This window comes from Amia ocellicauda, chromosome 17 (genome assembly GCF_036373705.1).
Source record: "Amia ocellicauda isolate fAmiCal2 chromosome 17, fAmiCal2.hap1, whole genome shotgun sequence".
Taxonomy (NCBI): domain Eukaryota; kingdom Metazoa; phylum Chordata; class Actinopteri; order Amiiformes; family Amiidae; genus Amia; species Amia ocellicauda.
Genome location: NC_089866.1, coordinates 671,023 through 683,592, shown reverse-complemented (window position 1 = coordinate 683,592; position 12,570 = coordinate 671,023). Strand labels below are relative to the sequence as shown.

Below are 12,570 nucleotides of genomic sequence, written 5' to 3'. Positions count from 1 at the left end.
TGCGCGCCTCCGCCAATGGGATTGCGGGATTCTACAGATCTGCGCAGAACTGCGGACATCTGCGCCACACGAACGCGACCGGTACTCCAGTGTTTAGGTCTGGCGTCTAGCAGGGCAAAGTAATCGACCTGGATATCAGGATCGTGAGGTAAGCATGCTTGTAAAGTGAAGTATTGGAGACTTTTGGATAGTCGATCGATGAATGAATGAATGAATGAATGAATATCGCGACACGAACAGGTACGTGTTTAAAGTTTAAATCTGCAGTTTGATCTCGCAGGCTGGGGTTCTGTCTCTACATCTTCTGAACTATGCAGTCCTTACTGTACCGGAGCGGGATGGCTGATAACAGTTTCTTAACATTTCTATCCCACATGAGGTCCGTTATTTTGATTTGCTCGCCCCGGTGAGCCGATCACAGCCTGTTCAGCCCTGTGCCGCTGTCTGCTCGGTCTTCCGCAGGGGTTTGCGACAGCAGCGCCAGTGGACACACACGTGGTGGGACAGGGACCAGCGCCAGGTCCCACAACAGCTGCGCCCTCGGCCCGGACCAGAGAAGACCCAATGGCCGTGTCTGTGAGAGCCGCGCTTAAACGGTGGAGAGAAGACACAACAGCCCAGGATGACACCCCGAGGAAGTCCAGAAAGCTGAACCACGAACAGAGAGCAGCATGTGTCCATGAACCTCAGCTAACGAAGGTAATGAACCAGCACAGCACCCTCAGCAGGGCTGCGGCCAGAGCCGCTCGAACCCAAAGCACCGCGGCTGCCAGTGCGCTGGAGTGTGATGAGAAGTGTGATGGTCCGCGATGTCCAGCCGTGACGCGTGTCGTGATGTCCTGTCTGTGTTCATAGGGTCTTCCGAGACTGTCCGTGGACGTCAGCCCCTCCCGGAGCCCCGTCACCCACGCACAGCTGGGGCAGCTGCTGTGGTTCGCCTCTCTGGGGAAGAGCTGTGGAGCAAAGCAGCCCAGGTGAGGCCAGAGCCCCCACACGGGAAGGACTGGGAGATGAAGACGAGCTGGTCTGAGAGCTGCCCGTGTCCTCAGTGCCCCCCTGTCTTACTGGGTCCTGGGCTGACCCATCTATTAGACACATTTCATATGACCCATGGGAAAGAAACTAGACACAAACCAACAAATATCAGATAAATACTTACATAGTACATACATACTCATAATACTAGAGCACTGGGCTCAATATTTTGGTTCCATCAAAGTGAGGGACTGACTGTATCTGCAGGATGGATGTTAGTGTAATTCCTGTGCGTTTCCCCACAGCTGGTGTCGCTTCCACCATCAGAAGCAGCTGTCTGGCGTTCATGTGTCGGTGCTGCGCGGCGTCGGTCAGCACCACTTCTACAGTCACTACCTGCGCTTCAAAACCCTGCGCAGGACGTTCTCCACCGTGAGTCGCTCAGATCATTACCAGTACAGAAAACTAACCGCATCACACGGACGCCTGGATTCCTTTCAGTGTCGGGTGTTGTGTTTTATTCTTACTAATTATTTGTGTAGGGATGTGATTTGTGTTTCCTCATGAGAGGGACAGTTTTCATGTTCTGTGGAAACAGCTCAACCGGAAAACAGGGACTGTTTTAGTATGATGTGTGTGTTTTACAATATTCCCCCCTCCCAAAAAGATGCAGGAGAACCCATGTAGGAGAATTTCATCGACTGGTTGTTCATGCGTTGTTCCTCTTGTCTCCTGACTTCTCAGCGCTTCAGTCTGCCCCCCCCACCTCCAGACTTCCTGTCCGCCGTATTGAGCGCAGACACGGATCGTGCTGCCCAAAGCTCCTGTCGCTCGGCATGGGAGAATCCTGCAGGGAGGACGGCGGACGCGGCTGCAGAAGGTGGGAATGTCGATGCTGTCCACCGTACGATTCCAATTCCGAACTGTCCCTGACGCTCCACCGTAGCCCATGGAGATGACACTAACGAGGTTAACGAAGATCATCTCGTAGACTGTAATCTAGCAGCTCATTATGTATAAATTCTCGGAGGCAAGTCAGTAGTCACAAAAAGAAAAAAAACTGATTTATCTTAGTATCAGAAGTGTTCGTGCGAAGTGTGAACGGCTGAGTTGTGAACACGTGGTGCTCTGTCCTGCAGCCGTGCCGGTGGACTCTGAGCCGTCCTCTGTGGCCGACCTGGTCAACAGCCCCATTGTCCGCGCCTACGGCACCGAGAAGCGCGGTCTCAGCGGCTACGTGCTCAGCGCCGCGGACATGAGCAAACATGGGTTCCCACTGAAAGGTCAGGGTCCCGCAGCCCCGCAAGCGAGGAAACGCACAGAGACAAACGCAGATGTTGTTAAAACAGTTAAAACTAACGTGTGTGTGCGTGTGTGTGCGTGTGTGGGTGTTGTTTTTTCATTCAGGTGCTCCTGGCTGTGAGAGGTTTGTGAGCACATGCTGCACAGACAGTGTGACAGACAGCAGCCCCCTGTTTGGCCTGGACTGTGAGATGGTGAGTGTGGGACCATGCTCTGTGTGTGTGTCTATCTGTCTGTCTGTGTGTGTGTGTCCGTGCAATGACGAGAGTTTTGTGCTGCAGTGTCAGACCAAGTTTGGCAAGGAGTTGACCAGAGTGTCGCTGGTGGACGCGGAGGGGCGCTGCCTGATGGACGAGCTGGTCAAGCCGTACTCTAGGATATACAGCTACTGCACCAGGTACCCTGCACGCCCCCCCGTCCAGGCTGTATCTGGCCGCTGGGTGACCGCTGGGTGACCATTGTGTGGCCCCTGGGTGGCCGCTGTGTTTGAACCTCTGCAGGTTTTCTGGGATCACCAAAGCCATGCTGCAGCCGGTCACCACCAGGCTACCGGACGTCCAGGCCCAGCTGAGGAACCTGCTGCCCCCAGACGCCGTGCTGGTCGGCCATTCACTCGAACACGACCTGCAGGCCCTGCAGGTGACACAGACACCTCTCTCTCCACTCTCAACACACACCGGGGTGGAGGGGAGAGGACAGTGAGGGTAACCATGAGATGGGCCGAGAGGAGCCACCGTGTGTCTATGGGGCCGCGTGGCGCTGCGACACCGAGCCCCTCAGAACTGAAGCGTCTCTCTCTCTGCAGATGATCCATCAGCACGTCATCGACACCTCGCTGCTCTTCCCCAGGGAGTTCGGACAGAAGATCAAGCTGAAGACCCTGGCGGACGCTGTTCTGCAGTAAGAGGACTCAGTCGAGTGGGGCTTTGTGTTTCGCCTGGTGCTACACAGGGAGGTGTCCGGGAGAAACGTCTGTTACAGATGCTCTGAGATTCACTGTGACATCTCTCTTCCCTGTAGTCCCATGAACGTGCGCCATTTCAGAGTACTGGGAACTGGGGAATCAAACAAACAAACACTAAATTGTCGTCAGTACAGTCCCTCTGACGCAGTGCCGGCGAGCCGAGAGCCCTGTGCTGCAGCGCGCTGGCTGAGAAACCTTTCAACGCGAGGCCCCGCTTCTCCTCGGGGGGCCGCCATCCACTGTCCACACACTGACCCTTCTGTCTGTCCCCCTCGGCTACAGCCGGACGATCCAGAGCGAGGAGAGGATCGGCCACCACCCCACCGAGGACGCCGTGGCTGCCCTGGAGCTGGCGCAGTACTTCATCAACCATGGCCCCAAACAGGTAAGCGGGAGTCCAGCTGGGTGCAGAGATGCCTCAGTGTCTGTGTTGGAGCGCTTTGGGGGAGCGGTGGAGTGACGCTGGTCCTGGGGGGCGGTGGAGTTACGCTGACTGTGTTCTCAGGTGGCGGAGGTGATGCTGGAGTACTGGCGGAGGCAGATTTCCTCCCCCCCGCTGAACAACCCCAGCGAGCTGACCAACGGCCCCGACAGCGGCCTGCCCACCCAGCCCAGGTGAAGACATCCGTTCGGCCATCACCGCTGTCTCGCTCTATCAATATCTTTCTATTCTTACTTTGTGTTTTACCACTGTATCAGACACGGCTGATTTAAACATTAATAACAATCATAGACTGTGATTAAGTGACGCTGAAGTAAAAGTCAATAAACCGCTATGTGTGTGAACGGAGCTCTGGAGATACGCCGGGCCCCGCTCGGCCCTGGCTTTGCTAACGTCCCTCTCCTCTCAGTCTGCCGGCGGCTCTGCGGGCGGCCGGTCTCGCCGCGGTGCACATTGTGGGGGTGGGCGGTGGCGGCGCTGAGCCCTGGGCCAAGGAGGGGCAGCGGACGACCTGCGGCTCGGACCGGGAGGTGAGGCCACGCCGTCTCAAGCGGGGCGGATTGTCACGTTGTGTTGCTGTGTGCGCCGGTGTGAGCTTCCCCTGTGCCGTTGTTGTCCCCCGTGCAGGTGCTGTCCACCTCCTGCAGACGGGTGCCGTCCAGCTTCTTCAGCCTGGTCCAGTTCTCCTCGCTGGCCGAGTCCCCGGAGCCGCTGCACGGACAGGTATGCAGACGCCGTGTGACGATGCCACCCCCGGGGCTCGGAGGCCGTCGGCTGTGCGGGGCTACGGCCTGACCGTTCTTCTTTGTGCCCCCCTGCAGATGCGGGCCCGCCTGACCGCCATGTGCACGGTGTTCGCTGGACCCTTCCTCCGCGGCGTGGCCTTGAAGTCTGTGAGGAAGTGGCTGCGGACCTGTGGCCCCATTCGAAGCATGAGGCTCCTGAGAGGGACGGACAGAGTAAGCAGCCCAACAGTGCGACGCGCATCGGTCATGGCAGCTGTAATGAATGTTACAGGTTACTTATTATTCATTGTCTTGTCCTCCGTGCAGCCCCACGTGGAGGTGCAGTACAGCACCCTGGAGGGGGCGCGGCTCGCCCTGTCCTCGCTGGATGGCCAGGAGAGGGACGGTCTCTGCGTCAGGGTGGGATTCCCCATCTCTTTGTGTTTGTTTTTGTCTCCAACAAGGGTGTCGGCCTAGTAATAATAATGGTGATGATTATATTAACAGGGCAGATTAATGTGTTCCTTATTAGACATACCTGAGGAGGGCTGATGAGCTGTGGGATTTTTATATGCTATGGGGGGATATTTAGTTTTCTTTCTACATCATTAAACAATTCCTGTCTCTTTATTGCTGTGTCCCTCTGTGACTCTGTCCCTGTGTCTCTCTGTGTCCCTCTGTGACTCTGTCTCTGTGTCCATGTGTCCGTGTGTCTCTGTCCAGGTGCAGAGGCCGGTCACAGAGCTGACCCTGGAGGCCGAGGCTCTGCTGCAGGAGCTGGAGGCAGAGCCGGCCCAGCAGAGGGCGCTGTACGTATCGGGCTTCTCCCGGCACCACAGTGAGCAGGACCTGCGCCTCGCCTTCCTCCCGTTCGGCCCCGTGGAGGCGGTGGAGCTTCCCAGGATGTCCTCGGGAAAGAGCCGCCGATACGCCTTCATCAGTGAGTCCCCGGCACGGCTGCCGCCATCAGGGGGAGGCGATCCGTACAGGACTGGAAAGGCTAAACTGGATCACTTTAAAACAGACGGCAAAATGGGAAACAGGAGAGACTCGTCCCTGCGGTTTAAACAGCCACATCTGTCCTCCGCAGGGTTCCAGTTGGACCAGAGCGTCTCCTCTGCCCTGCTCTCCCCACTGCAACTCCTGGGGCCAGTGGTCAGGAAGTGCAGGGCCCTGACGCCCGCCCACGTCCGCAGCTGGAGCCCGCGCTCGCCCCCCGCCCCGGACGGCTCCTGTCAGACGGCAGACTACAGCTGGACAGCGCCGCCCCCGGTGAGCACCGCCTCTCGCGCCGCGTCCCAGACCCAGAGAAAATATGGGTTCGTCACACGCTGTCAGGCTGTGGTGAACGGGCCCCGCCTGCCTCGCTCTCTCCCCCGCCGTGGCGATGTCCCTGCCGTCTCACGCTGTACCAATGTGTCTCCCACAGGACAGAGACGTTCGAGATGCGATTAGGAAGCTGGACCGCCGGGTGGGGAAGCTGTACGAGACTCTGCCCAGTGGGACGTTGTGTCTGGTCCTGCTTCCTGGACAGACCAGGTAAGGCCAGGCTTGTGTGATAATGTCACTCCTGTCACCCAGTGCCCTGTAATCGGGGAATGTTTCTCCACGTGGTTATATTAGCAGATCTTCAATACTGTCACAAAACAGTGATTCCCCTCTAGTGGAGAGAAACGACAGCTGTATCTGGAGAGACGCATCGCTCTGAGTCGCGCAGGGGCACCAGGGGGGCTCTGATTAAAATGCCAGTGGAGGAATTTCAGGTGAAGGGGTCGCAGCGTTGCTCCCTGTAAGATTTCATTCCACCGCTGTGGCTCATGTGGAGCGACGCGCAGCGCCTCTGATCGTTCTGACGGCACTCTGTTCTGCGGCCTGGTGCTCGCAGGGGGCAGCCTTGGCCGTCTGGAACGGAGATCAGAAGTGACAGCCGTCTCTCCGTCTCTCCGTCCTTTCACTCGCTCCCTCTCTCCCGCAGTGCCAGTGGGGATTCCCCAGGTCTGTGTATGGTCGGGATCAAAGACCGACCTGCGAAGAATCCCGAGCCTCTTGTGTGAGTGGAAACTCCCGACCCGACCCCGGGAATGCGCTGCAGAGACCGAGGCTCCCTCTGCGATGACGGCGTCGCTCTTTTACCCCGATCTGTGTCAGCTCTCGCTTTTTTCCAAGAGAGCTTGTTTTATTAAAGAGAGAGAGGGGGATATAACCAATTGTTTCTCTGTCTCAAATACACAATGAAATGTTTTAACTGCCCTTCTGTAACACCTGTTATTAATACACACGTCGTGTACGCTGCTCTGTCAGGTCCAAATAAACATTTCATCTGAACCCAGCTGTGCTGCGGGGAGGTGTGTGGATGGTCTGTGTGCAGAACGGTCTGTGTTGTGAGAGAGGAGGACACATCTACATGAGCCCCCCCACACACACACACACATCTGAGAGACACATCTTTCCAACAGGACTGCTCTGATCTTAATAATATCTCTCACACACAGCTGTCTGGGATGTTGGGTCATAACAACATAAACCAGAGCTGGAGGAATCTGCAGGTGCTTTGTCTGTGTGTGAGAACTGGTGTATTTTGGGCGAGGTCGTATTAGTGTGGTAGAATAAAGGTTAATATGGATAGTAAGAGAGTGCAGTTAGGAAGCATCGTGTGCAACAGTGTAGTGTACAGTTACAGCTACAAATTAAATCACATCCAATGAGATAGTCTAAGTGCATTGTTCTTACTGCGCAGGTTAATATTAGGGATTGTAATCAGAGTAGTAGTCTGGTACATCCTTTGTCTTTATTTGTGTGTTGTGGTTGGTGGAGTTTGCTGTATGTTAGTGTCTGTTTTTCTTCACAAACTGGGATTGGCTCAAAATACCGCTAACCGGGGTCTGGAGTCACACAACACAACGGGCTGAGTGGATTAGGAGCAGAGAGCAGGATGGAGAGGGTTAATTAGCGCAGGTCCACGGAAGTGGCGTACAGCACAGTCCTGTGTACTACGTAACTAAAAGAGCCGTGACGCATGAAATCTGCGACACCAAAAGCGATCTGTAGGTAGAAGAAATGAAGTATAAGTTGTGTGCCAGTGTGTTGTCCGTATGTCATTATTATGATGATAGAGGGTTCTGTCCGGCCTGTCCAAATAAAGCAGGACAGACGCGGGTTCTGCAGACACGCAGGCCTGTCCCTGTCCCGCAGCCTCAGATGCATCTGCTCGTCCTCTGTAGAGCGCAGGCGCGGTGGCCAAGTGGTAAGGCGTCGGTCTCGTAAACCGAAGATCGCGGGTTCGAACCCCGTCCGTGCCTCACAGGCGGCGCTGTCACAGCCGCTACTCTTTTATCATTTCAATATAAATGTATCATCATCATCAGACCAGCTCGACCCGCTGCTGGATGGAGGCTGCGCAGGACGCCTTCACTCACCTCGATTTATAGCTTGTCACGCCTGCACAATGTGTCTTTATATATTTATATATATATATATAAGCAGCAAATATATATACCACAATTAGAATATATATTTTATGAAAATATATGAACTGTGCTTCCTGCAATGCAATCTAGATTAACCACATGTATGAAAGAGAAACTCTGATGCTACACACAGACTCGCACTTCAGTGTCCGCTCAGGGCAGCACACAGCGCAGATGCCCTCCAACCACCGACCCTCACACCGCCGACCCTCACACTCTCACACCGCCGACCCTCACACTCTCACACCCCCGACCCTCACACTCTCACACCCCTGACCCTCACACCGCCGACCCTCACACTCTCACACCGCCGACCCTCACACTCTCACACCCCTGACCCTCACACCGCCGACCCTCACACTCTCACACCCCCGACCCTCACACTCTCACACCGCCGACCCTCACACTCTCACACCCCTGACCCTCACACCACTGACCCTCACACTCTCACACCGCCGACCCTCACACCACTGACCCTCACACTCTCACACCGCTGACCCTCACACTCTCACACCGCTGACCCTCACACTCTCACACCCCTGACCCTCACACTCTCACACCGCCGACCCTCACACCGCCGACCCTCACACCACTGACCCTCACACTCTCACACCGCCGACCCTCACACTCTCACACCCCCGACCCTCACACTCTCACACCGCCGACCCTCACACCGCCGACCCTCACACCACTGACCCTCACACTCTCACACCCCCGACCCTCACACCGCCGACCCTCACACCACTGACCCTCACACTCTCACACCCCCGACCCTCACACTCTCACACCCCCGACCCTCACACTCTCACACCCCTGACCCTCACACCGCCGACCCTCACACTCTCACACCCCCGACCCTCACACTCTCACACCCCTGACCCTCACACCGCCGACCCTCACACTCTCACACCCCCGACCCTCACACTCTCACACCCCTGACCCTCACACCGCCGACCCTCACACTCTCACACCCCTGACCCTCACACCACTGACCCTCACACTCTCACACCGCCGACCCTCACACCCCTGACCCTCACAGGTTGTGTGAGCCGCGCTGTGCACGACCCCCGCGGGCCCGGGTGTGAGGAGCAGCTCAGCCCTCTGGCGCCTGCAGGGGGAGCAGGACGCGGGGATGCAGGTGCCCGAGGAAGAGCCTCGGATGATGTGAAACACTGTCCGCTGCCACTGCCGGCCTGTCGTGGTGTTAAGCGCTTTGGTTTTTCTATATATAAATAACTTCGAGTATATAACTCGACCCAAGACATGCAGAACTGGTTTGTGTGTTTGCTGGGCTTGAGACCCGCAGAACCGATTAGCATCTGGACTTCATAATCATCTCATATGCGCGTCTATGTCACAATCAAGTGCATTTCACAACCATTGCATATTAGTGATAGTGATAGTGATAGTGTCGTCCCGGAGCAGGTTGAGCACCAGCGCGGCCAGGCCGCCACAGCGCCCATCGCCGGACGGACAGGGAAGGGAGCCGAGCGATGCTTATGACGTCCCTAGGATTTCTAAGAATGTCCCTTCCCAGTTTCTATATTTGGAGGTGATTTCTAGGAAAATCAACCTTGTCAAAACTGTGTAACTCCATATACAGAGACACATGAGATCAAACTTTTTTTTAATGTTTCTTCTCCTCCCCCCTCTCTCCCCGTCTTTCTTCCCTCCTTCCCTCCAGAGCAGCAGAGCCGGAGCCGCACACCGCGCTGCTGGAAACAGCCAGAGCTCCGCGACCAGCACACTACTTTGGTTGTTCTGGATATTTTATAACAATTGTATTTCTTCTCCCTCCCTCTCTCCCGGAGCCCCCCTCCGGCATCGGCCTCTGTTACTCAGTGGCGTGACCGCGAAGAAACGCTCAAAGAGCTGGCGGTGTGCTGCTACAATGCGGGAGTCGGGGTGGCCAGACCGGGCTGGACGCACGGAGAGCCTCCAGACACGGACAGGGTGAGTCCACGGTGACCGCGCCGCTGCTCGCTCGTCTCGGACAGCAGGTGTGAGGAGGATCGCAGTCGCGGATTGCAAGGCGTTTTATTTGCATGAGTTATTGTGTATTCGTCTCAGCGTCGGTACACATCGGCAGCAGGCAGAGCTGTAGACCGGCGTCTTGCCACGGATGAGTCGCTGCTCCGAGGCTCGGCTGCGCCCGCAGACAGGCTGTCTGGCACAGAGGCGCACCTGAGCTCCCCGGGGAGCGGCTGGGACGCCCTGCAGCCCCGTTACGAGCTGCCGTCTGCGCCTCGGACTGGAGGACAGGCTTTCCGGAGAATGATGTCTGGGAGATGAGGAGACAGAGCAGAAATGTATGTGCTTTGTTTTCTGATTGTACAGACGGCTGATAGATGGATAGATAGAGCAATACTATCAAGTACGTGCATTTGTGTCAGTACTTGTTTAATTGTAAGTAACAACTTGATGCAATAAATAACCGGTTTGGCTGAACGAAGGCATTTGGTGAATGAATGCAATCTCTCGCAGTTCAGTACAGATTGCAGTAACAGGGATGGACTCGGGGTCCTGTGTGCTCAGACAGAAAAACCTCCCCAGACGGGCTAGAAAACGGACTTTTAATAGAAGAGCACAGAAGCACAAATGCGACACAAGGGATTGTATGGGAACTGACGTGACTTCAGTTATACTGTGACGGGCAGGCGTTTATATGTGTCTGCTTGATTCGGATACTGTGACAATTGTGCAACAGTAACACATTGATTGGGAAATCTGATTAATCCCCCCCACACAAAAAAAAGCAAGACAAAGAAAAATAATTACTGCCTTCACACAAACCGCAGACAGAAGTTCAACTAAACTTTGGGCTCGTCCTTCCTCTCCTGCCCCGTGTCCAGTGTCCAGTGTCCAGCGCAGCCAGGCCGTCGGGACGGACAGCAGCGCCGTGTCTGCGGGGGTGGTGATTTATTGTGCGGCTTTCCTTTGTTCCTTTGTGTTTTTAGGTGCGGGATCTTGCGGGCGAGATGAGTTTAATTGCAATCCAACTGGCCCGCAAAGTCCCGCTCCTGGGGGTGCATCTCGGCCGAACCAGCGCGCTGTCCACGCAGTGTGGGCTGTCCGCCGCTGGCACCTGGGCTGCGGGCCCAACACCGACTCTCCGCCACATCTGCGACATCTGTAGCACAATGATCACCACCCATCGGGAGTACATATAGACATAGACCTAACACAACATTTGATGCTATTATAGGCAGTTAAACTGCAGTGAAGTGAATCAGATCACACGCGTTCACACGGCTTCGGTTTCACTGCGGATGAAGGACAACTTACACAACTGCTGTCTACAGTCATCTGTACTTTATATAGGCCACAATGATAGTCAGTTTAAAATGCGCAATCTCCTGCCGGCTAACGGTCTCTGTGTCTCTTCTCGCCTCTGAATGCGTTCAAACCACCACGGCGAGGGGCAGTAATTGTCGCATCATTAAGGACGACGTTACTGCTGTGGACAGAAAGTTCATTATCAATGGGAAGTATAATCAGTGAGGCCGGCCGGGGTGTTTTCATGGCGCAGGGAAAATGAGGGGCTTTTGGGGGCAGTTGTGTTTCACTTTTAACATCATAATGCCCCTAAAAATCCTTATTGCTCTTGCAGTTATCAGCGCAGGAGCGACTGCATGTCAGAGGGAGGCGGCGCTGCTGCTGCTGGGCCGGCGGTGCGTGTTTTCCTGGCGCCGCCACTCTGACATATTTCACTTGATAAACACAGTGCACAGTGCAAAATAAAGTTTACTCGTTAATTTCCTATGGCCGTTTAAATATCCAAATAAACCCCCAGTGCTGATATAAACACGTGTATTTATAATAATAAATATTGGGGGATTGCTTCCTAAGAATATTGCAGCTTTCATTTACCAGCAACATGTTTACAGACGACAGATGTGATATTTTCCAGGGATCTGGCTCTTGTAGATGCTATGTAAAATAAAATAAGCTTACTTTATATATACATATAGGCTATATTTACTGCAGTGAAAAGTCATATTGTGTCACTATATAGTTTGATCAAGAATCCAAACTATTAGAACATTTCAGCTTCACTATATAAACCTCACATATTTCATCTCCATAACCTAAAGCTATTTAACAATTGCTCTAGTATCAGTATAGTGTTTAGGCCATAGCACATACACAGAAACACAGTAAGGGACACGTAAGTGCTCCTCCTGATTGTTTTTGATTTGCAACAAGCTGTTACGTGTTGCATGTAATATAGATCTGAGCCTGTGGCACAAGAGTATGATCTGCCTCTCTTTTTATCTATCCATCCATCCATACCTATAAATACACACGAGGATGCATAGAGCAAGTCCTGCGAGAGAGTCTATACAGGTCTTTGTGACAAATAAACTGTAGCTCAGAACCCAGAGAGCTGTTTGGAAGTAGAATTAAACAACACTAAAGATAGACATTACCTTCAAAAACACTTTCAATAAGTACAACATAAATACAAATAATGACAAAAACAAATCAACCCAAACCACAGTGCTCAGTGCCAAGTGAGCTGATCTGTAACTGCATTGCACTGCTCTGTGTGGAGATAAGATACTCATCAAACAGAATTAGAGAGCATCCCCAAAATACAGACGCGCTCCCTCTGAACAACGGGTTTGTGCCTTTTCCACCATAATTAAACAGCTAGGGCTAGTTCTGCAGTGCCTGTTTCTCAATATAATGTCC

The 12,570-nt window shown here is 54.1% G+C and overlaps 1 protein-coding gene and 1 non-coding gene across 3 annotated transcripts; both read left to right on the top strand.

Annotated features, from left to right (window-relative positions):
• Positions 1-59: 59 nt before the first annotated feature.
• Positions 60-6,737, top strand: rexo5 (RNA exonuclease 5). 2 transcript variants are annotated; one of them, XM_066690201.1, is made up of 20 exons: positions 60-148; positions 463-699; positions 856-974; positions 1,281-1,407; positions 1,720-1,855; positions 2,115-2,258; positions 2,383-2,471; positions 2,559-2,674; positions 2,778-2,916; positions 3,083-3,177; positions 3,524-3,626; positions 3,747-3,856; positions 4,093-4,213; positions 4,311-4,406; positions 4,505-4,642; positions 4,736-4,828; positions 5,132-5,348; positions 5,499-5,680; positions 5,838-5,947; positions 6,384-6,737. In XM_066690201.1, the coding sequence occupies exons 2-20, from the start codon at positions 565-567 to the stop codon at positions 6,460-6,462; spliced, it is 2,349 nt and encodes a 782-aa protein (XP_066546298.1). In that variant the 5' UTR covers positions 60-148; positions 463-564; the 3' UTR covers positions 6,463-6,737. The 2 variants fall into 2 exon arrangements, with proteins under 2 accessions (XP_066546298.1, XP_066546297.1); XM_066690200.1 differs by lacking the exon at positions 60-148 and adding an exon at positions 156-240.
• Positions 6,738-7,635: 898 nt separating this feature from the next.
• trnat-cgu (transfer RNA threonine (anticodon CGU)) lies at positions 7,636-7,707 on the top strand. The gene has a single exon. It is a non-coding gene; the product is annotated as a tRNA-Thr (tRNA).
• The last annotated feature ends 4,863 nt before the right edge of the window (positions 7,708-12,570 follow it).